This window comes from Balaenoptera musculus, chromosome 1 (assembly GCF_009873245.2).
Source record: "Balaenoptera musculus isolate JJ_BM4_2016_0621 chromosome 1, mBalMus1.pri.v3, whole genome shotgun sequence".
Lineage (NCBI taxonomy): Eukaryota > Metazoa > Chordata > Mammalia > Artiodactyla > Balaenopteridae > Balaenoptera > Balaenoptera musculus.
Window position 1 is genome coordinate 7,940,029 of NC_045785.1, and position 27,076 is coordinate 7,967,104.

Sequence of the window (27,076 nt, forward strand, 5' to 3'; positions counted from 1 at the left end):
GAGAACGGGAAAAGATTACTGCGGCTCTTAACAGCTAGGCCGAGGGGACTAGATTTGATAGAACCAGTTACAGGAAGCCGATGAAGGTAGGGAACCAACATAGTCTTTTATTTAAGCAGATTTTAAATGTGAGAAATAAGTGGTTAATTTGACCGCAGTATTGTGCTTATTTCTATGGACCTGGGATAAACTTGTAGGATTTTTAATCTTGAAATGCAGACTACTGACGTTTACTTTTCTTCTCTGTTTTATCTCCCCTACCAGATTGCCACGGCAGTGAAGTTTCTACAGAATTCTCGGGTCCGCCATAGCCCACTTGCAACCAGGAGAGCATTCCTTAAGAAGAAAGGTACAGGTTCCCCGTGGCCTTGCACAGTGGCCTGCACAGAGGGGCTGGGGGCAGGGCGGATGGAAGCCACAGTATTGATGAATGATCTCCTATAGCTGTCCCACTGTTGTACGGGTGGGGGTGAGGGGAGCCCCCCGGTGGGGATGCAGCTTCTTTCCTTACAGTAGAGCAGAGGTGATAGGATTCAAATAATTGTGAGCACCAGACGTAGGCCAACAACTTAGCCCAGGACAGCCAGGCACAGGCAGCGTTCAGCAGCAGAAGAGGCCCATGGATAAGCCTGGGGAGGACTCCTCCTTTCTGGTCTGTTCTTCTGATAGTGAATGACTGGCTTTAGGTTAGGAGGTCAGCTGCTTCAGTAAAGAATGAGGAAGAAAGAAATGAAGGACGAGGGAGATGAGATGACTACACAAGGTCAGGTTAAGGTCAAGCTTGGGGTCAGTCTGATGTACGGATTGAAGTGGTAAATTACTGGTTTTATGGTATTTCTGTAAGCAGGGATTAAATGGATCTTGACAAATTCAATATTGTCCGAAGCAGACAGAATCTATTTTGGTTTTATTGAAATTTAGGACATGTTTCTTTTTTTGCGAAATATAAAAAAAACCCCAAATCAAACAAAAAAAGAAATCTGACTTTTCATTCTTTGAACGTTTAATTTTCTGGAAAGCTAGGAAGTTGTTTAAAGACCCTTAAACACCATGAGGGAGGGAAGTGAGTTTTCTCCACCCCCACTGAACAAAACTCTTTTTCCTTAAGGAACTGGAATGTCGGCCTCCAAATTCTGGGTTTTGAGCTTTAAGTCATTAGTGGCTGGAATAGAAGACAGTGTGGTTTGGTGGTATTTCTTAGGTCTGCTCCATGGTATCCCACTGAAGTGATGCCGCAGAACCCGGTCCCAGGGCTGCGCTGGCAGGGTTTGGGCAGAATCAGCCCAAGCATTTCATTCACAGGCAGCTGTTTAGAGGCAGCCTCAAGGCCGGTCCCTGTGACTGAGCTGATGATGAGGGGCGCTGGGCCCTTCGTGGCGGCGTGTTGCTTGCCCCCATCAGTAGGAGATTATTAAAATTTGGAGTGCGTTGGCCGGCCCCCTCCACTCTGCAGCCATCATGCCGTAAAAGAGTTTTTCCTTGAAATATGTGTACCTGTGGGGAGTAATTAATCATAAAAGCTTAGGGATTTCAGCTCTCTCATCAAAGCATTGAAGCTGGGGAAAGCTGAGCCTAAAAGCTGTGCTGATTACCCGGGGTAACCTGAGACAAAATCTATGGTTGCCGAGAGATCCTTCGCCCCAGTATATTGTGCAATATTATAACTGCCTGATCTTCTCTTCCACTGACAATGACCAGTTATTCCTCATTTTCTCTCAAACGCAGCTGGGTTAGAATTTCATTTGCAGAAGGTATTTAGAGCAATTTAGAGACAAATGTCTCTGGTGTTTGCTCGGCACTTCCCCACTGCAGGCTTTGCTGAGCAGTTTGAGTATCAGGAGCTCCATCTAATCTGTTTAATTTTAGTAAATCCCTGACTGGGAGAGGGAGAGAAAAAAAGAAAGAGAGAGAAACTCTGGGCCAAATAATACTTCTTTTGACTTAGTTGGCTAATAATTACTGTAGAAACTGTTCTGTACAGTTATTATTTGTTGCTCCTTAAAAAAAAAAACAAAAAAACAGCAATCAATTAATTAATTCAACTAAGAGTGTTTACGCTGCACAGAGAACAGAACAGACAAGATCCCTGCCCTCTCAGAGCTTCAGTTCTACCAGGGGAAGGCAGACGCAGCCAGTGCTGTGTGGGAATGGGTTGCACTTCTCAGTGGGGTGATTAGGAGGTGTCCCTCGGGGAGGGTGACATGGGAGCGAAGACCTGAAGGAGATGGGTATCTGTTGGTACAGAGCGGGCAGAATTCCTTCCCGACCCTTAATGTGGTCTAGAGTTTTTAGAATTTTAGGCAGCAGGAAACTGGAGAGACATCCTACCTTTCTTCTTCTAAAGAGAGTTTACCCCACACTCAAACCTGGAGTCACTGGACTTAATCACCCATCTCCATTATCCTCTAAAACGCTGCTTCAGTCAGTAATCATCTGCTTCCAAGTTGCAACCCAATAGGGTAAGTTCTAGCAGGACCTTTCCTGGGCAGAGAATTCCAAGGTTTGATCAGCATCTGGGGAAGAAGAGCCCTCTGTGGATTTAAACTTCACTTTCCACATTTCCGGCAGTTCCTGGGGTCAGGCATACACGATCCCGGAGCTTGGCACCATCGCTGATGGGTTGAGGGAGGAGGGGCTGTTGTGAAGGAGCGCCTCTGCCCTGTCCCTGACAGCAGTTGGGAAGGAAAGGGAGTTGGCTCACTGGTCTTTGGGGGTACGGAGTGTGTCTTGAGGGGAGGGACCAAGGTCCTGGCATCCTCCGGTCCTGTCTCCCCACAGGACCCGTTGCAGTGGTGGGTTGGAGCGCTGCCTTCGGGCGAGCTCACAGCTACTGTAGTCTCGGCTTTTCCTAGCAAATGTCACTTCGGGGAATTGCATTGGAGCACTGTCTTGAATTATAATCTCGACTTTCTTTCTTTCTTTTTTTTTTTTTTAATAAACATCTCTTTCCTGAAAAGGCAAATCCAATTTTGTTTTTCTTTTAATATTATTTAATATTTAATATAGAAATTGAGGCCCCTGTAGTGCATGTCAGTTCAGTGGAAAATGAGGGTTACTTTAGGCGCATCAGCTGAGTTTGTTTTATTGTGAAGCTGCAGCCCCGAGCAGGGGCCTCGTCCCCTCTGTTACTGACAGGTTAAATGTGAGCCCTCTGAGTTTGGGGCTGGGGAGGCCGGGGGCAGTGGATGGGATAGGGGTGGAAGAGCATTGGTTTGCAAGGGTCTTTTGTGTTCGTGTTTTTTTGTTTTTGTTTCTTCGAGATCTCTTTTGGATGCTTTAAAGTCTGAACATGGAGTCATTAATGAGAAACATGACGTTATTAGAATCATTTATCATTTTCTTTGAAGCTTCTACTGCCAGTTTGTGTAATTTACAACATTTCTTTCTTTTATCGGGAATTTTTTGGATGCAAGAGCAAAGCAGCTGTTCACCTTCAGAGTATCAGAATAAGTGTTTTTGTTTTCCTTCCAGCCGCTTGATTCTGCAGATGACATCAACTGCAGAGTCAACCACACATGAAGATAATTGGCCTGTGTGTGGGGTGTAAGCCCTCATAGAACTGGTCTATATATAGAAGCAGTTCTTGCCAGGCAGGGATCACATCTGGGGCTTTAAGCAGGCTGCGATCCAGGAGGTTGGAGTAACTTAAAAACAGCAGTAGGGTCAGTCCTGAAAGCTAGAGGCTTAGACATTGTTGTCAGTAGGCTTATGTTGACTTGACACCCTGTCCGACCACAAAATGCAGGAGGCAGTCTGCTTTGCAGACACGTTTGGCAGGCTGGGTATAAGGTGGGTAGAAACGATGCCTGTTCGTGTCGGGTTAAGAGGTAGATGAGGTGGGGAGAAGACAGAGTCGTCTCTTAGCCCCCTGTAGTACATCTGTTGCCAAACAGGATTCTAGAAAAAAGCTGAGCATCATCTGCTTTTTTGTGTAATTCTGCATGGTAGGGCCTGGGTGGTGCTGGCTCACCCTGTGGCTTATTGTGTCCTTCTCAATGTATAAGTAAAGGGCTGTATTCTCCCTCATCTAGTAAGTAGTCCGGGGTGGAGGGAGGGTGAAGGAAAACAAAACAAATAAAACACACCACCATGCTTTCTTATTCTAAAAGGTGAAACAAGATCTTATCTTTCTTCTGTTCCTGGAAGCGGAACCCTGGTAGCAAAACTGCCTCCTTGCTGGAAATGAGCTTGAGGAAGAAACCTGATGGTCTTCACCTTGGTAGTGGGGTAGAGGTGAAGGGCTTCTGTCACTGGAGTATTTTAAGGGGGAGTGAATTCTTACACAGATTTCAATTTAACTCTCTTTTATTACTTTTCTTTTTTATCATTTACGTCCATTTCATGAGGTAGTTTGCATGTCCTTGAATGGAATCTCGTTACCATGAAAGCTTTTTTAGCATTGATTTCATAACAGTCTTAATTTAATAGCTCCATCATTACTGAGTAGCTCTGGGAGTGGGGCCTTGGCTTTCCAGGTCACTGACCTTTTAATTACAAACCTTGTTCTGATGGCCAGGTTATCGACTGGACAGCTCCCAGCTTGTGCCCCCAGGATGAAAACGAAAATAACTGTGTTTCCTCCCCCATCTCCAGGAAAAAAAATTGTAACCTCGTGTGTTTCTAAAATTAATTTTCTCCTTCAGCTTTGCTTTATAATTAATTCTTTAATGTGTCTTAGTAAAGCCAGAGTATTTTTATAACGCTGTTTTTTCTAGAGCTTGGGTCCAGCGGATAGCGGGGAGGGGGTGGGGAAGGGGGACGAAGAGCTTGCCAGCCACCACCCCATGCTTGATCGGGCCGTTTCCTCCTCCTCGGAAACTCCTGCGGCTGAGCTGGAAAGAACAGTGTCGGCTCTGTGAGGGGCTGTGGGGCCCTTCTGATTCTTTGTTAAAGAGATGTGGATTCGTGGCATCAAGATGTGGATTCACTCCTGTATTTGCGGGAGTAATTGAGCCTTGTGTATCATGGACATTTTAAAGAGACGTTCCCGTTCTGAGAAGAGAACAGGGTTGGATGAGTTTTCTTACTGTGTCTTAGCTCTCTGCTAGTTTTGGGTGACTGGAGGGAACTGGGACCCTCCACGCGGGGTTTCTGCTCAGTTAGGAGCTTGGGTCGATCTAGGTTCTCTCTCACTGATGATGAAGAGGGAGAGAAAAAGGGAAGGACTGTGGCCTGTAAGTAGGATGACCATCGGTTCTGGTTTACCCAGGACTGTTCTGGTTTTAACACTGGAATTCCTACGTCCTGGGCAGCCCCTCAGGCCATACAAGCCTTACTCAGGAGTGAGAGCCACCGAGAGAGACAAAGCAGGTGTTTTTGGAAGCCGGGGGAAGAAGTCCACTAGCAGTTGGTCCCCGCGAGTTCAGCCTGCCGTCGTCAAGTGGCATCTTCCTCAAACGTTGCCCGCTCGCACTCCCCCGGCCCGGCCCGGCCCTGCCCTGCCCTGACGTGGGTCCAGTGCAGAGGGTCTCTGGCGGGGGGGGGGGGGGCGTGCCCTGCAGGCGAGGGAGGGCTGCCGGAGCCGGCGCAGACAGGGCTGTGTGTGGCAGCCGCACGCGTTCCCGAGGATGATTGAGCATCTCCATCCATCTGTTGTGAACGGAAGTCTTCCTTCCCTGCCAGTCTTGCATCTGCATATCCGTCACCTGCTGTTCTGGACCAGCCTATTCATCACACTGACTGGTGTTCCCCCCATCAATTTTCCTGCTCCCCTTGTTATCCAAACTTGTCTGAACTCCACAGATTTTTCTCAGCATCCAGGATGAGAGCTAGAGCAGCCAGACTAGCTGAACATCGTGGCTTCCCCATTCAGAGGGGGAGCTGGTAGCACTTGCCTCCTGCCAGACGGCTGAGTCAAGTGGGTTTCTACACTTCACCCTGCGATGAGGGGACAGTGGCACTGAGGAGATTGGAGGGGGAACCAGCTCTTTTATTTTTTTATTTTTATTTTTTTTAATGTATTTATTTTTGGCTGTGTTGGGTCTTCGTTTCACGCGAGGGCTTTCTCTAGTTGCGGCAAGAGGGGGCCACTCCTCATCGCGGTGCGCGGGCCTTTCACTGTCGCGGCCTCTCCTATTGCGGAGCACAGGCTCCAAACGCGCAGGCTCAGTAGCCGTGGCTCACGGGTCCAGTTGCTCCGCGGCATGTGGGATCTTCCCAGACCAGGGCTCGAACCCGTGTTCCCTGCATTGGCAGGCAGACTCTCAACCACTGCGCCACCAGGGAAGCCCCTGGAAACCAGCTCTTTTAGATTTACTGAGTTGTTTTGAGATTTTCTCTGAAAATGAAGGATGACTCTTCCTTGCTTAACTTTTGTGCCTGGAACAATATTACAAAGAAAAGCAAAGCGACACCGTCATGTACAGTAGTATCATTTTTAAAGGTTTTTTTTTTTTTTTTGAAAAAGTAAGATATGTACATGGTTTCAAAAATTCAAACAGTGAAGAAGAAGTCTTCCTGTCATCTCTCCCTCCTGTCTCCCCCACCATCCTCTGTCTCAGAGGCTGCTGCTATGAACAGTTTTTGTGTATCATTCCAAAGATCTATCCATATAAAAGCACGTTAATATTTATTAACATAAACACCTTTCAAATACAGTGGTAGCATATTTCACACTTTAGCTTATGCTTGCCATTGTATCTTGGCACTCATTCCACATTAATACATACAGATTTGCTTCATTCTTATCAGTGGCTGTGTAGTATTCCATTGTATTCCTGTATCATAATTAATGTTTGAGTCAGTCCCAAGTTAGTGGACATTCAGGTTGATTCCTGACTTTTGTTGTTTCAAACAATGCCTCAGTGAATATTCTTGCATATACGTTTTCTTAAAATTTCAGGAGATCATGTCCCCCCCCCAAGAAAATAAAACTGTTTTCTAATATAAACATGACTATAGGTAGACAGAAATTAATAAGAGAAAAAAAAACAGTGTAACAAATTATTATTAACACTTAGCACAGATTTGGATTCTGAGGGGACATTCTGGTCACTGGTTACATGAAAATGCTTCTTTCTGGAAGAATCCTTTTTAATCCCATTTTTTGAAGGGATATGGGCTCATAAATTTAATTTTTGATTCAAAATAAACATTCAAAGAAATGGAAAGCTTCAGAAACTTGAAAGTTAGTACCTGTTTTCAAATGAAGTACAGTTCATCAGTATCCATGGGGGATTGGTTCCAGGACCTCCAGGGATATCAAAATCCAAGGATACTCACGTCTCTCATATAAAATGACATAGTATTTGCATATACCCTACACACATCCTCCCATATACTTTATTTTTATTTATTTATTTATTTATTTATTTATTTATTTATGGCTGTGTTGGGTCTTCGTTTCTGTGCGAGGGCTTTCTCTGGTTGCGGCAAGTAGGGGCCACTCTTCATCGCGGTGCGCGGGCCTCTCACTGTCGCAGCCTCTCTGGCTGCGGAGCACAGGCTCCAGACGCGCAGGCTCAGTAGTTGTGGCTCACGGGCCCAGTCGCTCCGCGGCATGTGGGATCTTCCCAGACCAGGGCTCGAACCCGTGTCCTCTGCATTGGCAGGCAGACTCTCAACCACTGCGCCACCAGGGAAGCCCCTCCCATATACTTTAAATCATCTCTAATTTTACTTATAATACCCAATACAATGTAAATGATGTAGTTGCCTGTGCTCGGCAAATTCAAGTTTTGTTTTTTGGAACTTTCTGGAATTTTTTTCTCGAATACTTTTGATCCGTGGTTGGTTGAATCTGTGGATGTGAAACTGGGTATGGAGGGCTGACTGTCATCCCTGAGTATCCAAGCAGGGATTGGTTCCAGGACCTGCCAGGGATACCAGAATCCATGGAAGCTCAAGTCCTGTAGTCTGCCCTCTGTATCCAGGTTCAGCGTCCGTGGATTCAGCCCTCCTCAGGTTGTGTAGTACTCTAGTATGTATTGACAAAAATACGCACGTAAGTAGACTTGCGCAGTTCAAACCCGTGTTGCTCAAGGGTCCACTGTATGGCTTAGTTTTCTTTTGTCGTAGTTGGATGTGTGTGGGTCCTGGGCCATAGGTTAGGTGGTCAGCCTTTATTCAGTGCCTGGCGTGTGCAGAGTACTCTTTATTACATTAGGCCTTCATGAAAGGAAAATGAGGTACTTGTTTTACAGACGAGAAGCTCCTTGGGAGGTGGGAATGGATGCTGAGTGCTTATCAACCCTCTCCATGTCTGTCCATGAGACATAGCAGTACCTCAGAAGTCAGCAAAATCTGATGAGGGAGCCATGGAGTATAAAGGTCGGTAGGCCTGTGAGCTCCTCAAGGCGGGTGACCACGTCTCACCCTCCTGGTGTCCTCAGCAGTGACACAGCAGCCTGGGTCAGGGGCTCATGAACGAGGGGTTAGTGACTGGGTGACGAGAGTTAGAAGACACTTACTGGGGAAAGTTTCAAAAGGACGTCAGTTTTCCCTAAGTCTACAGTTTGTTTATTTGTTCAATCCTACATACCTGTAAAATGGTTTCAGAATTGCTATCCCATAGGCCTTTGCCCAATACTCTAGTGTTTATATAAACAGTGTTTATATGCAGTTCTTTTGTCTTTAGTCCTATTGAATCCAGCGAAAACACTCTTTTTTCAAAGTTACTTAGGTCAGCAGAGCTCAGTTTTGACCTAGACGTTGAGGGAGGCAGTGGGTATAGATGGTCAGAGAGGAGCGGGAAGGGCATCGTTAGCGACGGGAGGCTCACGCAGAGACATGTGTGCAGTTAGCTGGGTTGGCCCATGGGGTCCTCGAAAAAGAAGAGAACCGAGGTTGGTGAGATGGGCAGTGAGCGAGGAGCCAGTGTTAGAACTCAGTATTATAAATAACAGTTGAGAACACTTTCTGAACCGGTTGAAACTCTGTGAAACTCTATTTGAGGACGTTACTCTGGGCTCTGTATTTAAACTGAATTGTCCTGCCGATAATAAGACCAGCTACAAGGAAGTCCTTTGTTAGGTGTGGAGGGTAGCAGTAGAAATGGAAATAGAAATGACAACATATTTATGTAGAGAACTTCGTGGTTTACAAAACACATATATTAATTAATTTCTTCTTCACTGTAATCTCCGTGATTATAGGCAGGTTAATAGATATTTGTTGAATGAATGAATACATGATTTAAATCTCCCATTTTACAGATGAGGAAACTGAGGCACAGAAAGGTTAAGTAGTGCAAATTAATGGCAGAAATAGAACTAGGACCAAGTCTTCTGACTAGAGTTCTTTGAACTATACAATCTGCTTTCTGGATAGTAAGGACAGAACCACAGACATGGTAGAAAAAAGGAGTAAGCCACGCTCAGTAGTAGATGGGATGTTTGAGGTGAAGGAGATGGGACTGAAGGTGACCCTCAGGGTTGTTATATTGTGTTAAGAGGCTTTATTGATGTGTAACTGACATACAATAAACTATACATATTTGATTTGTACAATTAAAACAACTTGACCTATGTATATGTACCTGTGAAACCATTGCTGTAATCAAAATGAATGCACTGGGACTTCCCAGGCGGTCCAGTGGTTAAGACTCCGCGCTTCCACTGCAGGGGGTGCGGGTTCGATCCCTGGTCAGCGACTTAAGATCTTGCATGCCACGTGGTGTGAAAAAAAAGGACATACTCATCACCCCCCAGATGTTTCCTCATGCTCCTTTGTTTTCTTCTTCCCCCTGCCCCCCAATAACCCTGGTTCCCAGGCAAACACTGATCTGCTTTCTTTCACTGTAGATTAGCTTGGCATTTTCTAGAATTTTATATAAATGGACTTGTGTGGTGTGTATCCCTTTTTTGGTCTGGCTTTTTTTCACTCAGCATGATTATTTTGAGATTCATCCATGTTATTACATGTGTTAGTGGTTCCTTTTTCTTGCTGAATAGTATCCCCTTGTTTGGGTGTTCTACAATTTGTCCATTCACCTGTTGATGGACATTTGAGTTGTTTCCAGTTTTTAGCTATCAAAAGTTAAACCTGCTATTAACATTTCTGTATAAATCTTTGTAGGGACATATAATTCCTTTTCTCTTGGGCCAGTACTGAGGGGTAGACTATCTGGATCATATGGTAGTTATATGTTTAACTCTTTAAGAAACTTCCAAACTGTTTTCAAAAGTGGTTATTCCGTCTTACGGTCTCACCAGTGGTGGATGAGTATACCTAGCGTTTTGAGCCTGGAGAAGAGGAAGCTGCACGTGTTATACTTGTCATTTGTTTTCAATATTAATACCACATGGCTTTGGAAGCATTCTTTTGGAGTGACTAAATAATAGGTCAGGTTTGAAATACTTCAGCTTGGGATGTAATAGGGCATAGACTGCCTGGGTTCAAATCCCAGCTGCACCACTTTCTCACTGTGTGGCCCTGGGTAAAATATTTAACCTCACTGTGCTGTGGTTTCTTTATCTGTAAAGTGGGGTTAATGATAGTATTTACTGTAAAAGTTTATTGTGGGAATTAGATGAAAATAATGTGAAAAGTGCTTAGCAGAGTGCCGGGCACTAAAATAAGGGCTTAATTACCATTGACAGTGATCAACAGTGTATGTCCTCTTAGAAGGTATATTCTTAATAGGCCATAATCATTTTGCTGTAATGTTATGTTAAAAAGGTAAACTTGTTGGTATCATAAAAATTCATGCAACAGGAGCCTCTAGGAATTCTGAGCAGAGAGGAATTTAATGTAAGAAGTTAGGCATTTACTCCCTTATGAAAGGGCCGGAGGAGTGGACACAAGGCCAGGCCCCCAGGAATGACCTGCAGAACCCTGAAGGACTAACTTGCTGGGAAAGCTGCTCCCTCTGCTCAGCCAGGAAGGTAGGGAATTAGGAGGCCACCACTGGAACTTCTGAGTTCAAGAGCACACCCTTTTTGCTGTGTTCCAGAGATCAGGAAGTCACTGCTGCCACCACTGCAGTCATTGTGTCCTGACATCCGTAAAAACAGCGACAGGACTTTGGAATATGAACTTGGCTTCTACCTCTGACAGAGTTGCCTCTTGACCCTCATGAACGAAGCTGGAGGCTAGAGATTGGACACTGTAGTAGGAAACCTTGGTGTTTCCAGTATTTGCTTGACAATGTCCTGGTGTTTGCAACCTCAGATGCAGTGGGTACAGGTCTTCTGCCTAATTCCACCTTTCTTTTTTTTTTAAAATTTTTTATTTATTTATTTATTTATTATTTTTATTTTGGCTGTGTTGGGTCTTTGTTTCTGTGTGAGGGCTTTCTCCAGTTGCGGCGAGTGGGGGCCAACTCTTTCATCGCGGTGCGTGGGCCTCTCACTATTGCGGCCTCTCTGTTGCGGAGCAGAGGCTCCAGACGCTCAGGCTCAGTAGTTGTGGCTCACGGGCCCAGTTGCTCCGCGGCATGTGGGATCTTCCCAGACCAGGGCTCGAACCCGTGTCCCTGCATTGGCAGGCAGATTCTCAACCACTGTGCACCAGGGAAGCCCTCATTTCCACTTTCTGAATCACCTGTGAGTGCACCTAACTCCCAGCCAGACTTCTAGTAGCCGAGGAGTCTGGGAAGTGTTGCTGTTAGTGTTCCAACCTCTGGTATCAGAAGTCCCACTAGAAAGAGGCGGGAGGGATGCTGAGTGCGATCAGAGGAACCCATAGGAGAAAAAAGATTCACAGATGCAACATTAATTGCCCCCAAACAGGGTGCCAGCACATTCATATCACAAGCCTCTTTCTCACTGAAGGCTTAACTTGTTATTTCCAAGCGTTTCGATAACAGCCTACAAAATGAGGGAAGCGTTCATTTTGCTGCACACCATGCTAACAGAAAGAGTCAGCCAAAAGAGAGTTCGTGTTTTCAGTCTGGAAGCAGGTGGCAGTGGTTTATGTGTAAATATTAAGTATTTCATTCAACACAGAGCAAACTGTGTATATGTAGGAGGAAAGGATACTTTTTTAGTTAACTGTTTTTGTTGTTTTCGAGAAGAGCTGGGCCTTTAATTGTTAAGAAAAGCAGTAGTGATGTATCTCCAGTTTGTCCCAGAGATAAATATTGATGTGTTCTGTATCACCACTGGCCTTCTGAGATGATTTTAAGAATACTTATCCCTCCTTTCTGGCCTCACTTGGGGATGTGAGTTCTTCTAATGAGATTTGTCTGCTAAGGGTAGGCAAGGGAATTTTCACCAGAGGGACTACGTGAGACGTGGGTCTGTTGGAGCTGCTGGAAAATGTTGGAAGTAGGGAGGGACTTCTGAAACTTGGCATAAGGTAGAACTTAAGGCCATCTACTGAAACATATTTTATGTTGATTGGACTATAATTAGAAAGATTTTTAATTAACTTTGGATAGTATTCATTCACTAATCCATTGTTATATTAACATTTTTGAGTCTATGCCTTATAAAAATAAATTTGCTGCTGCTGTGTGTGTGTGTATTAGAGTATGTGATTTGTGGAGCATAAGTTAGCATTAGCGTGCTTTTATTTTAAATGTGTGTGTGTGTGTGTGTGTGTGTATTAGAGTATCTGATTTGTGGAGCATAAGTTAGCGTGCTTTTATTTCAGATGTACTTTTCATTGTAGGCTTGCTGGGTTGGTCAGTCAACAGCTTTATGTTCTTTCCATTTTTGAAGTAGAGGTAACTCACTAAAGGTCTTCAGTAAGTAGAGCGATGGGGCTCTCGTTCTCTCTCTCTTTCTCTCTCTTTTTACACACACATGCACACACACACCAGATTATATTTAAATTGCGCTGAGAACTGAATGACTGTACTGATTTTTCCATTCCAACTTTAAACAGACCTGTGTTTGGTTTCTAAAACATTCTGATAGGAGCTGATCTTCTCAGATCTCACCCCTTTCATCAGTCAGAAGACTTGGGAATGCTCTAGTCTCTTACTGTTAATTATTCTTTTTAGTTTTAAAGCCCTTTAAAGTAATCTTTCTGTAATTAGATTGTTGAGTAGATTGTCTTTAGCAGTATGGTGGTCTTTAAATTTTGTGTAGATTTTCAGTTTGTTAAATGATTGCAAAGGCTTTCATTCATAAAGTTGAAGTTTACCTTATCATGGCATTTCAGGGGAAAAAAATCATGACCCCCGGTGATAAATTAAATATCACAACCACATAAATGTCATCTTTTCAGTGAAACCTACAGTGCATAGGAATGGGACTCTCTTGCACTCTGTTTTTGGCTTCAAGCTGGATCTGTACTCTTAACCAACAAGAAAAATATTTTGCCACCGACAGTGGTGAACCTGTGAAGCTGAAGAACAAAGCCATACCCTCTCCTGCTTTGTGAGTCACAAACAGAATTGTCAATTAAATTATTCTGATTGCAAAATTTGGGGTCTTGGCCGAAAGAACACAGGTTGAGTTTGAAGAAGAGGCAGTTTAAAAAATCAGTTTAACTTTTACAAACGGAGCTAATTTGTACAGAATGTAATTGGAAGAGAGTAAATACGGAGTTTCATGATGACCTCTTTTGAGTTCATTTCTGGTATTTACTTATTTTTTTTCCGAAGGCTGTCCTTTACACAGTCCTGGAAAGAGGAGACTTAAGTACTAAAATAGAAATAACAGAAAATAGCACTGTTCTCTGGAAGCCCTTAATACCTGATTTTGAAAGAGTTTTACCATTCATTCGTTCATCCATCCAAGTATTTATTGAGTGCATATTTTTTACTGTGCTGGTCCTGGGACTGAAACTATAATGGTAAAAAAAGCAGTGTTCTGGGGTGGAGACAGACGCCCCCAGAAATGTGAAATGTGCAAAATTGTTACAAGTAAGCAAGGTGCTACGGCAGAGAATATTGGGAGGGCTGAGGAAGGCTTGCTTTGGGGGGGTTGCTGAAACTAGAATGTGAAGAACAAAAGCAGAGGGACAGCCAGCTCAAAGACGCCAAGGAAGGAAAGGAGGTTGACTTGATCCAGGAACCCATGGTGGGACTGTAGTTGTGAGTGAAAAGAAGAGGGGCCTCTCAGCAGCTTCCATCTGGAGATGCCATTGGAAAAGAAAAGGTTCTGTTGGAGTTTCATATCCCCCAATCTGGAATCTTTCATATCCTCAGTTACCAAGTTCAGCTGTATTCACCATGCATTCCTAGTCTACTGTCTGCTGAGCGCTATGCTAAGTGCAACTGGGACACAAGTGGTCCATGCCCTCAGAGAACTTGGTGATGAGACAGTAGGAACTACTTAGTAATACAGTTACTTTAATTTATAAGCAAGCCTGAGATGATAGATACAGACTGTATAATAAGCACCAGCGTATGTATTCTGCTTTATAATTTAAAAGCATTCTCACATGCATTTGCTCATTTAATCTTCACAGTAACCAAGTTATTTCCTCAAAAAATGTGCATGTGAGCGTGGAGATTTACAGAAGTCCACCAGATTTGAGGAACGGGTCTCTGTCATCACCGAGTCATTGAATTTCAATGCACCGTCTGCTCACGTGGACCAGGGTGCTCTCCCTGAAGAATCATATTATTAAAAATGAAATTATTTTGCCCACGCCATTTCATATACATTTCTATTATCAGGAATAGAAGGTGAATTTAATTTTAGTTTTATTTAGTTCTGGAGGTTTTCTTCTTGCTGCCTTCCACGAGGGCACAACCCAGAGAGCCCATCCTGATGTTTGAGAAGAGGAAGGCTCGCGCTTGCGGAGGACGGTTCTGTTAGAGAATGCCGTTCACTCTGGTGTTCTGTACGGGGCCTTTTATCAGGACAGGAAAGGGTAAATAGGGCTATCTCTGCACCGGCCTTTTATCAGGACAGGAAAGGGTAAATAGGGCTATCTCTGCACCAGCGGAGAGGTCGAATGGTGGTTACATTACACAATCTTCTAGAGCATCTTGCAGCAAATACATGGGTTATATTAAAAATTGCAATCATATCATTTTTTATAGTAAATTGCTGACCTTATGCAGTAGAATCAGCTTTATTGAATTTCGCCAAAAATGCGTTTATAATTCTGCCATACACACGTGATATTCATGTCCTTGCTGTCCATGTGGAAATGTCCCTTTTTACGATGTTAACCAGATTAAGTCGACTGTCTCCTGAGCTGCCGAGCCTCACCTTTAAGATCCACTCGCAGGAGCCGGACCTCCACGGAGCAGCGCTCGCCTCGCTCAGTTCGGATGTCAGCGCACAGAACGCTGGAGTCTGGCACGTTAGGAAGCCTTGCCCCAGTGGCACAGGTTTGGCCTTGAGATTATTTCCAGGTGGTTCCAGGGCAGTTAATGTATATCGTGTATGCTGAATGCTCACAAGGCCTTACCATAATTACTGTTTGTTTTGAGGGAATGGTAGGTATTTGTTTAAAAGGATTTCATGCTGAACCAAGAGTATACAGGTACAGTTAGTTCTCAGCTATTCACTTCTGAATATTCATTGCAAAAGTTTAATCTTAAACCAGTTTTCCTTTAATTCTCTGTAGCTCTGCTCCCTCTCCAACCAGTGTGGGATCACGAGGCAAACTAATTTTAATGTTAGTCTAACAGAAGCACAATCAGGAAGTTGTAATGCACATTTAAAATGAAACGTCAGAGTTTTTTATCTGCTTTTTAGAATCATTTGCTTTGGAGTTTATCTCTCCTTTTCATATATCTATTATCTACATACCTATACATGTGTTTGTATAAATTGCTGGTTCCCAGACAATTTTGCATACAGAGGCAATATGATACAGTGGAAAAATCATGCATCCATCCATTTACTGACCATTTATTAAATGTACGTTTTCTTCATGTCCCGACATTTATGCTAACACTGAAATTACAAAAATAAAGTTTAACATTAGAAGTCTAGTGAGATTCCATGGTATGCAAACAAGTGTAGGATGGGTGATAAAATGTTACAGGTGCTGTAATAGGTATTGGTATAGAGGCCCAGAAGAGGGAGTGATCAGTTTCGTGGTGGGTGAGGAGGACTAGCAGGGAAGGGTTAAAAAATGAGGAGGTTACCCTTACAGGAGTCCTCCCAGGGGGTTAGTAGTCTTCAGGGTTTGGGGAGTGGTGGTGACTTTAATCCACGCCAGGGTGGGATGGGAACGTAATCTCCAAGGAAGAAGTGATCCGGAGAATCAGGAAGGAGGCTGGTAAGTTGGAGAGGTAGGCAAGGGTCAGAACTTACATGTGTTAACGCAAGGGTTTGGATTTTATTGTGTGGACAGTGGGGAAGCCATTGAAGAGTTTTATGTGGCGTAGTAACGGATCCTATCTGTGTTTCAGGAAGCTTGCTCTTCGGGTAGGGTGGGCAGTTAGGAGTTCACTGCAAGAATCCAGGTGAGAAGGGCAGTTGTGGGGATGGAGAGGATGATGAATTAGGGAGAGTGAGGAAGTAGAATCTGCAGGAATTGGTGGCTGAATGGAATCAAGGAGTGAAGGAGAGGGAGGAATCTGGGCCTGGGGAGCTGGCCTGGAGGAGAGCGAGTGAAGGCCTGGGAAGAGTGCTGGACCCAGAGTCAGATGGCATGAGGGAAGGAGGCCTGGAAGGGAAGTCCTGTAGACCCCTGTGATGTGGCCAGGGATCCTGCAGCCGGAGCACCACAGTCAGTCTGTGTCACTGTCATCGTCAAGCTATGCAGTGTAGGTGCCCTGGCTCTCAGAGTTGCTTCCACAGGGTGACTGGCAGGCTTACTCTCTCCACATAGACATTGTTCAGTGGTTTCACTGAAATCTGAGGCTCTCTAGAGAAAGAGAAGATGGCATTTGTGAAGCAAGTGTTACTTTATCTGGAAGTGGCTTCTCAGTGAGAAGCCTGTCACTGCTTCCTGGTGAAACCTGCCTCTCCTGCCAAGAAGAGGGTCCCACTGAATTGGACCGTGGTCGTCGTGGGCTGCTGCTCCCACTTGCCCCTGAAAACATCCTCCCGAAAGCCCCTTCTCCCCCCGTCACCTACTTGTTTGCTCTTCTCTGAGTTCGTCCATTTCTCTCATGTTTGTATGTATTCCCTCTGATCTTTTCGTTCGTGACAGGTGGCTTTGCTGATGTGGCCTCCAGGGGCTCCCCGCACACTGGATGACATGGTGGTTACAATGACCTGACCCTGCAGGCGCCTTGGTTTTCTGGTAGCAGGTGGCCTTCTCGGTACCTTAACTCTTACAGATCGATGAGTCAGAGGGGTAAAAAGGTGTGGAGCTAAGGCAGAGAGCCCAGCGGTGAGAAGCTCCAACAGTAGTGAGGGTGAAAAAGATCTGGTTAGTACATGAAACGACTTCCTGGGAGATGATACTAATTTCCAGGTCACCTGTAAGAGGGATGGAGGAGAGCATTTTGCTTCTTCAGGCTCCTCCTCTGGCGCTGGTCCAGCTCTCCGATAGGGCTCTCAGGCACTGTAGGTGGAGAAGTCTTCCTTCCCAAGGGCTGCGGCCTTAGACGCCCTTGCAGCTCCATCCGGTTCCATGCCTGGGGCCAAAGTCTACTTGTGTTGGCACTGAATTGTGATCTGCAGTTTTGAAAAGCATATAGGTTGTATACTTTTAAGTACCTCTGAAAGCAGATTTCTTCTCTGTAGGCGCCTTGCTCATTTGTCTAGCCTTTCCACAGAAAACAGCCTCCTTGCTTGATTTGGGGCTGCTTTAAAGCACATGCTGGGCATCTCTGGGTCTCACCCCTCCCGCCTCCTCATTAAAACCACCTGCAGGACTGACCGCCTCCCCCAACAACTTACACCAGCCCTACCTCGTCTCTCATTGACCATTTCTGTCTGAGACCCTCGCTATAGCAGTTCGCTTTGGTGGCTTTCGCCTCTTCCTTCTGCTTTTTTTTTTTTTAATTAAAAACTGTAAATAAATATTAAATTTAAAAATTTTTAAATGAATGGTTTGGACCTTTGGTATTGTTATCCATTCACCTCTGGTAGAGTCTTCAAGACATTGACCTAAAGAGCCTTCCTCCTGCCTCCTTCCCTATGTACATAGTGGGGAGAAGGATGGGGAAAATTACAGAGAAAAACGTGTTAAAAATGATTTTCAGTGTAAAACAAGACAGGGAAAAATCAATCTTTAAGGAAACCCAAAAAAAGCAACTCTCATTACAGTAATTAAACGGCAGCATTTAACCTATCAGAATATGCTGTATGTGTGAGACAAGCCAGGGAGCTGTGTGTTTGAAATTAGAGCTCTAATCCTCAGGGAAGAGAATAGTTAAATAATTTGTTTTCGAGGTGCGAGAGCAGAGCTGGGAAGGTGTGACTGTGTGCCTGTGCGTGTGCGTGTGTGTGTATGAGTGTGTGCGTGCGCTTGTGCTCGTGTGGGTGCAGGGCTGGGGCTGTGTTTACCGGGAATACCCTGGAGGTCGATATTTATCAGCACCTGTGTGCTGTCAAGAAGCACACAAGCTGCCGTTGCCCGTTCATTAGGTTTTCAGAAGAGCCCGGCGTCACCTGTGGCTGGGCATTGCATCAGAACAGTAGAACTTGCTTCATTCTGGCCCTCTGGGACTCACAGGAATAGATTTGAGAGACAGACGGAGAAAGAGAGACACAGGAATTAGGGGAAGGAAGAAAGCGGAATAATTTTCGAGAATGCACGGCACAGACTCTCCAGGACAAAGCATTACAGCTTGTTGGGCTGGCACTTGGGAAGGGTGGACATTTCGCAGAGCACTGGGCAAAAGGGATGGCTTACAGGCAACCTTCTCCATACAGGGGTCCCCTGCCAGTGTTCACTGCTGTTGGCAGGGTCCCTTTTGTGCCGTGAGGCAGTGTTGGGGTTTATGTGAATGACAGAGATTGGCACTGTGTCCTGTCTGCCCGCTTTAGTGGCTTAACCTCTGTCTTTCTGTACCCCTGGCTGGTGTTTGGGGCATTGTTCATGCCCTGCCCCTCTGGAAGCTGCTGCATTTCTCTCTAGATATTCTCAGAGCTTGGCGGCTGCAGTCAGAATTCCACAGGATAGGCTGCCGCGTGGCAGAGGGGAGCCTGCCCATCTGTTCCTGCGCCCCTCATTAGGGGATGTGCTCTTTGGTGACTTGGGGGGTGGGGGAGTGCTGAGACACATGTGATCCTTTTAGGCTCCCAGTCTCTGTGGTCCCTGTGACAGCAGGAAGGGTTTCTATTATACTAATAAGGAGCCCTGGGGATGCCGGTTACAGTGTGATCATCGTCCCCTTGGAGGGCCAGAGGCGTGGTGTGCATTAACCTCATCCTGGGGGAGTGCTGATGAAACCCGGACTCTGCCTCAGCGCCTGAGTCGGGGCCGGGGGAGTCGGGGAGGTTGCCAGTGTTTCTCCTGGTTCATTATTACCAGGCTTGCTTGTCTTTGGGGCATTTCATCAAAACTTTAGTTTTCCTTAAGAACTTAAAGAGCTGATGAGCCTGATGGAAAATTTTCTGTAATAGCTCAGTACAGCAGCATGCTTCACAGATACCAGCCGATTCATCCTCAGAGCGCCCTGGGGGCAGTGGAGGGGATGATAGTGGTTCTGGTGTTTTTTATCCCCATTTTATAGACTGAGAGACTGAGTCACCTGGAAGAGACTGTGACTTGGGCCAGAGGGAAGGCGCAAATCTGGAAGTTGAGGTTTAGAGCTCCCTACCTTTTGGCTTCTGTTGGAACTACCTTAAGTCATTTAGGAAATCACCCTGGGTTTTGCCTTCCCATCCTTTTTGTTTTTTCCACTTGCTGCTGTGTCTTAGACATAACTTCATATCCATAAGTATAGATCTCTATCATCAGTTTTGATCACTGCCAGGTATTCTGTGGAGAGTATATACCATAATTTATTTTAACCCATCCCCGTGATGGACATCTGAGTTATTTTCACTTTTCACCATTATAACAACTCTTCTCTAATATCCTTGAGAAATGGGTATTTTCTTACTTTTTGGGATTACCTTTATAGGGTAAAATCCTTTGAGTTGGAAAAGAAAATGGGCTTGTTTTCATTTTCCTGTGCTTTGCTGAACAGCCCCGTAAAGAGGCTGCGGCAGCTTCCAGCCTCAGCACCTAAGGTCAGTGCTCTGAGCGCGAGTTCCAGCTCCATGGTGTCCCACCGGCCGGCTTTCAGGATTTCATCTTTCAGTTAAGCAGTGAAACTTCCCGACCTCAAGAGCTTAGAGATACTTGCCTGTTTGTTTCTTTTATCGTTTTGGTTTTCTTTTATGGAATTTGTTTTGTTGTTAGTAGAGCAACAGGGAATATAAGAGTTTTTTCCTCGGGACCAACCTGGTTGTTGTAGTATTCATTGAACAATCTATGTCTTCCCCTACCCATTTCACCTGTCACCCTTGTCATGTACTAGACTCTTAAAAATACTGATGTGTGATCAAGGACATTCTTTGATATACTTTTGTTTGTTTTGCTAATGCTGCAGTGTCTTTATTACTAGAGATTTGTGACACATTTTATCTGTTACTATAAGTTGTACTCTTTCTTCATTGTTCTTTTTTAGAATATTCCTGGCTTTTCTGGCCCTTGTATACTTTAAAACTCATTTTTAGAATCACTTTATCACGTCTCCTCTTGTCCTTCTTGATCCCACCCTACCCCTGCCCATGGCCAATTAAAAATAAAATCCTTTTGAAATTTTGATTATGATTCAAAATAGAAATGACTTTGGAAAGAATTGCCATCTTTGCAGTGCGTTAGTCTTTCCCTCCATGAATGTGGTGTATCTTTAAAGTAAAACCTGTTCTTCATTGGTGACATTTTACAAAGTTCTTGCATAGTTGCTGTGCATTTCCTTTATTTTTTTTATATTTAAATATTTTTATTTAAAAATTATTTTAAAATATTTATTTTTAAAAATATGTATTTATTTATTCAGCTGTGCTGGGTCTTAGTTGCGGCATGTGGGATCTTTTCTCTTTCTTTTTTTTTTTTTTTTTTAGTTGCAGCATGCAGGATCTTTAGTTGCGGCATGATGGACTGGGCCACCAAGGAAGTCCCTAAAATTTAAAAAAGTTTTTTAAATTTAATTTTTTTATTGGCGTATAGTTGATTTACAATGTTGTGTTAGTTTCTGCTGTACAGCAAAGTGAGTCAGTTTTACATACACATATATCCACTCTTTTTTAGATTCTATTCCCAAATAGGGCCTTACAGAGTATTGGATAGAGTTTTCTGTGCTCTTCATTAGGTTCTTATTAGTTATCTCTTCCACATAAAGTAGTCTGTATATGTCAATCCCAATCTCCCAATTTATCCCTCCCCCACCTTTTCCCCCTGGTAACCACAAGTTCGCATTTCCTTTAATTCTAAGTATTTTTTATTTATTATTGTTGCTGTGGGACCTTGACTTTCATTATATTTTCTAACAGATCTTTGCTAATATTTAGGAAAGCTATTGATGTCTTTGTTTTTTTGTTTTTTTTTTAAAGATTTATTTATTGATTGATTGATTGCTATGTTGGGTCTTCGTTTCTGTGCTAGGGCTTCCTGCAGTTGTGGCAAGCGGGGGCTACTCTTCATCGCGGTGCGCGGGCCTCTCACCATTGTGGCCTCTCTTGTTGCGGAGCACAGGCTCCAGACGCGCAGGCTCAGTAGTTGTGGCTCACGGGCCTAGTTGCTCCGTGGCATGTGGGATCTTCCCAGACCAGGGCGCGAACCCGTGTCCCCTGCATTAGAAGGCAGATTCTCAACCACTGCGCCACCAGGGAAGCCCCAATGTCTTTGTTTTTAAAAGTCATCATTGTATTCTCTTTAGTAGTCCTAATTGTTCTTATCAGATCTTTTAGGTCTTCTCAATAGTGTATCATGTGAAAAATAGTAATATTTCTCACTTCCAGTGTTACATGACTTTATAATTATTTTGGCTGGGCCTTCCAGAACAGTATTAATTGAATACGTGTGCCCAAGGAGTAAAATGGGTCTGATTTCATTACCTCCTTCTCTTCAAAGCATTAATTTAGAAGTGAAGGGCATAGGAATAGAAAAGAAATAGAAGAGAAATAATCATCATGATCCCTAGACTTTTCAAAGCTCTTGTTCTCCATGGGACTCTCTTTTTCACCTGTATTGGCCAGTATTTATTCTTTGCTCTAAATTGTTTGACATGCTCATAGTGGCTTTGTATCAGAGGAGAAAGTCAACGTTATTTCTGTTTTTTCAGGCAGAAGAGCTGACAGTGGACGTGGCTTCCAGAAGTCACTTGGCCAGTTTAGCTTAATGAGTAGATGTTGAGAGTCACTGCTCCTCATGTGAAACAAAGCCCCACCAGGGAGCGGAATGTAGGGGCGCTGGTTCATCATCGGAGCTGCCATGTTTGCTCGCACCACTGCAGCCCTTCCTACAAACCGTGTACGGTCTGAGTAGGAAAGGGCACATTTTTGCCTGAAAGAGCACATAAAACATGAATACTGTGGGACATCAAAGTAACTGTTTGTTCTACAGAAGTGGATACCTCCCCGTCTCAAGGACAGGTATACTAACGACAGCCTCTGTGTCCTCAGGACACAGATTATGTGACAACAGAGCAGTGGCGTGTTGAGGGTAGGGCATGGGTGTTTGAAGTCTCGCCGCATCTGGTCCCCTCTGTGCATTGCCACCAGATCGTAAGATCCGAGCTCTGCTTTTAGCTCGTCTCTTCCCCGCACAGAAACTTGGGGTAGTTTTTCATTTCTTACAGGATAAAGTCTTGACTGCTTATACTCTTTCCAACCTCATTTTTATCTCCGTCTTTTTATTTTGAACAACTTCAAATTTACAGAAAAATTGAATGGTGCAGTGAGCACCCAGATACCTTTCTCCAGTTTCTCAGTTGTTAACATTTTGCCACATTTGCTTTCTCTGTCTGTCTCTCACTGTCTTACACACACACACGCACACTTCAGATATCATGCAATGTGGTATCTGAAACCATATCAGTAAACTTGGATATCCTGTTGCATTAAAATCCCTTGGTCTGTCTTGCACTTTGAGTGTATATTTTACTCGTGTAATTTTGTAAAGTCCTGCGTTGATTTTAGGAAAATATCAGTTCACTAAGGTATGCACGGCTTCCAAAATGTTCACATACTATACAAGATAGAAAAAAGCACCCTCAGTATCACCACGATCTCATCAGAATTCTTTAAGTATTGGGAAACTGCCTAGCTCACAGTGGTGGATACACGTTTTCCAAAATTCTAATTTCATTTGGAAGTTCTAATTTTATTACTGACGACAAATACTGTCAGTATGTTTTCCTTGAAACAGTAGGCTCACTTTGTTCGGTTTTGAGGAAATATCTTCCAAATACAAAAGTCTGACTTATCACAGTTTCTCTGCCCCTCATTCAAGTAAAACTGGTATCCAAGGAAAAAGCAGCTAGGTCAGCTCAACTCAAAACAGTCGCCCAAGTGCTTGTCTGGGTGTGTGTATGGGCCCACCACTGTACTTCAGCACACAGTGGAAGTACTTTATCCTGTCACACAGAATATTAAGAAGATGCATACTCAAGTGGCAAAGTTTAATAAAATTAATCATTTTTACTCTTTCATCAAAGACAATCTTAAGTGAAATGGGCTTTTTTTAAACTGCAAGTGCACAGGAACAGGAAATACAGTGAGAAGCCAGTAGTTTTCCCTACCACCGCTTTTACACTATCACTGTAAACGTCCACACAGTGAAAAAGGCAAATAATGTCTCACTGCTGGCTTAGAGAACAAATTAGTGGTTACTGGGGGGGTGGGGAGGGGTGAGGAGCAATAAAGGGGTGGGGGAGTGGGAGGTACAAACTGTTGGGTGTAAGATAGCCTACAAGGATGTATTGCACAACAGGGGAATACAGCCAGTATTTTGTAATAACTGTAAATGGAGTGTAACCTTAAAAAAAAAGTGTGATAACCCTCTGAAGTAAAGAGTATATAGTGATACTCAAAAGAAAAGAAGAGCAAGAGACAGAAGAGGGAAGGTAAGAAAGCTCTTCTTTAAAGATACTGATAATAAATGCTTAAGAAATCATAAAATTAGAAAAATCATAATATTTAAAAATGCCAAAGACATAGTTGATTCAAGCAAGGATCTCCAGTGGATGCTAAAACCACTGAATGAAAGGTTGTTGATTAACAAGATAATATGATCTCAAAGAAGCACTTCTCAGATTACTTATTAATTACAAAGTGGGGAGTAAACCTTTACAATGGAGAGATCTGGTAGTCACCTCATCAACAATAAGAAGAATCTGACATTTCTCACCTTCTGATATGATGCAGTAATAAGTACACAACATTACTTATCAAGCATTCTCACCAAAAATGTTTACTCTTAATCTTATCAAGAGGAAACAGTGAAACAAATCCAAAATGTATGGTATTCTATAAAACAACTGACCTGACCACCTCAAAAAAGTCAATGACAAGTAAGACAAGAAAAGGCAAGAGGACAACCGTATGCTAACACATATATATGGAATCTAAAAAAAAAAAAGGTTCTGAAGAACCTGGAGGCAGGACAGGAATAAAGATGCAGACATACAGAGTGGACTTAAGGACACGGGGAGGGGGAAGGGTAAGCTGGGACGAGGTGAGAGAGTGGCAGTGACATATACATACTACCAAATGTAAAACAGATAGCTAGTGGGAAGCAGCGGCATAGCACAGGGAGAATCAGCTCGGTGCTCTGTGACCACCTAGAGGGAGGGTGGGAGGGAGGGAGATGCAAGAGGAAGGAGATATGGGGATATATGTATCCCCATATATGTATATATGTATATGTATAGCTGATTCACTTTGTTATACAGCAACAACTAATACAACAATGTAAAACAATTATACTCCAATAAAGATGTTAAAAAAAATAATAAAAGGTGTAAAGAGTGGTTAAAAAAAAAAAAAAAAGAAGGAGAGAGGACGGTTGTAGGTAAAAGACACAGCAATAAAATGCCCTGCATGAGCCCAAATTGTCCCCTGATTACAGGCTACTAGAGAAATTTGGGGACAACTGGGGAATTTTAAGTATAGAATATATTTATCAGACGACTTATGGACTTAGTGTTAATTTTTCTCAGGTGGGATAGTGTGGTGTTGTTATGTGGGAGAATGTCCTATCTTAAGAGACATATGCTGAAGTAACTAGGGTTGAAGTGTCATGATACTTGCAACCGATTTACAAAACAGAAATACAGTCACAGATGTAGAAAACAAACTTATAGTTACCAGGGGGGTAAGGGTGGGGGGAGGGATAAATTGGTAGATTGGGATTGACATATACACAGTACTGTATATAAAATAGATAACTAATAAGAACCTACGGTACAGCACAGGGAACTCTACTCAATACTCTGTAATGACCTGTATGGGAAAAGAATCTAAAAAAGAGTGGATATATGTATATGTATAGCTGATTCACTTTGCTGTACAGCAGAAACTAACACAACATTGTAAATCAACTATACTCCAAATAAAAATTAATTAAACAAATAAACCCCATAATTAAAGTTCTTTGGGGTCTTTAATACTTTCTAAGACTGTGAAGGGGTTTGAGAACCACTGCCCTAGAGATTACAGTATGCATCCTCCCCCCCACCACCTTTTTTTTTTACGGAAGCATAGTTGATTTACAATGTTGTGTTAGTTTCTGATGTATAACAAAGTGATTCAGTTATACGTACATATATTCTTTTTCATATTCTTTTCCATTTTGGTTTACTACAGGATGTTGAATATAGTTCCCTATGCTATACAGTAGGACATTGTTGTTTATCTATTTAATATATAGTAGTGTGTATCTGCTAATCTCAAACTCCTAATTTATCCCTCCCCCACCCCCTTTTGCCTTTGGTAACCGTAAGTTTGTGGGGGTTTTTTGAGTTTTTAAAATTAATTAATTAATTTTTATTTTTGGCTGCGTTGGGTCTTCGTTGCTGCACCCGGGCTCTCTCTAGTTGCGGCGAGCGGGGGCCACTCTTCATCGCAGTGTGCGGATTTCTCCTTGCGGTGGCCTCTCCTGTTGCAGAGCACAGGCTCCAGGCGTGCGGGCTCAGTAGTTGTGGCACATGGGCTTAGTTGATCCGCGGCATGTGGGATCCTCCCGCACCAGGGCTTGAACCCATGTCCCCTGCACTGGCAGGCGGATTCTCAACCACTGTGCCACCAGGGAAGCCCCATAATTTTTTTTTTATGTCTGTGTGTCTGTTTCTGTTTTGTAAATAAGTTCATTCATATCCTATTTTAGATTCCACATATAAGTGATATCATATGGTATTTGTTTTTCTCTTTCTGACTTATTGCATTATTTCATTCTTTTTTTATGGCTGAGTAGTATTCCATTGTGCATATATATCACATCTTTTTTTTAATGTGTTTTTAAAATAAATTTATTTATCTTTTATTAATTTTGGCTGCATCGGGTCTTTATTGCTGCGTGCGGGCTTTCTCTAGTTGCAGCGAGCAGGGGCTACTCTTCATTGCGGTGTGTGGTCTTCTCGTTGTGGTGACTTCTCTTGTTGTGGAGCAGGGGCTCTAGGCACGCAGGCTTTGGTAGATGTGGCTCGTGGGCTCTAGAGCTCAGGCTCAGTAGTTGTGGTGCACGGGCTTAGTTGCTCTGTGGCATGTGGGATCTTCCTGGACCAGGGCTCCAACCTGTGTCCCCTGCATTGGCAGGCAGATTCTTAACCACTGCGCCACCAGGGAAGTCCTACATACCACATCTTCTTTATCCATTCATCTGTCGATGGACATTTAGGTTATTTCCATGTCTTGGCTATTGTAAATAGTGCTACTATGAACATTGGGCTGTGTGTATCTTTTCAAATTATAGTTTTCTCCGGATATATGCCCAACAGTGGGATTGTTGGATCATATGGCAACTCAATTTTTAGTTTTTTGAGAAACCTCCGTACTGTTCTCCATAGTGGCTGCACCAATTTACATTCCTACCAACAGTGTAGAATGGTTCTCTTTTCTCCACACCCCCTCCAGCATTAATTATTTGTAGACTTTTTAATGATGGCCATTCTGACTGATGTGAGGTGGTACCTCATTGTACTTTTAATTTGCATTTCCCTAATAAGCATATAGTATGCATTTTTTGACTTACATAGTCTTCTATAAGTGAGGATCTTATCACTTTCCAACAGTGCTAGCACCTTAGAATACTTCAGTTCCCTTTACCTGCTTCCTGTCGTTTGTGTTACTGTCGGATTTTATGCAGTTTAGTACCAAATAGATTTCAAACC

General features: G+C 43.5%; 1 protein-coding gene across 3 annotated transcripts in view; it reads left to right on the plus strand.

Annotated features, from left to right (window-relative positions):
• The window catches only part of PEX14 (peroxisomal biogenesis factor 14), a 141,154-nt gene that overhangs the window by 51,016 nt on the left and 63,062 nt on the right, over positions 1 to 27,076 (plus strand). For all 3 annotated transcript variants that reach the window (XM_036862124.1, XM_036862116.1, XM_036862134.1), the window contains one exon: positions 265 to 349. In XM_036862124.1, coding sequence (XP_036718019.1) covers positions 265 to 349 — 85 coding nt within the window. The remainder of the gene's footprint in view (positions 1 to 264; positions 350 to 27,076) is intronic.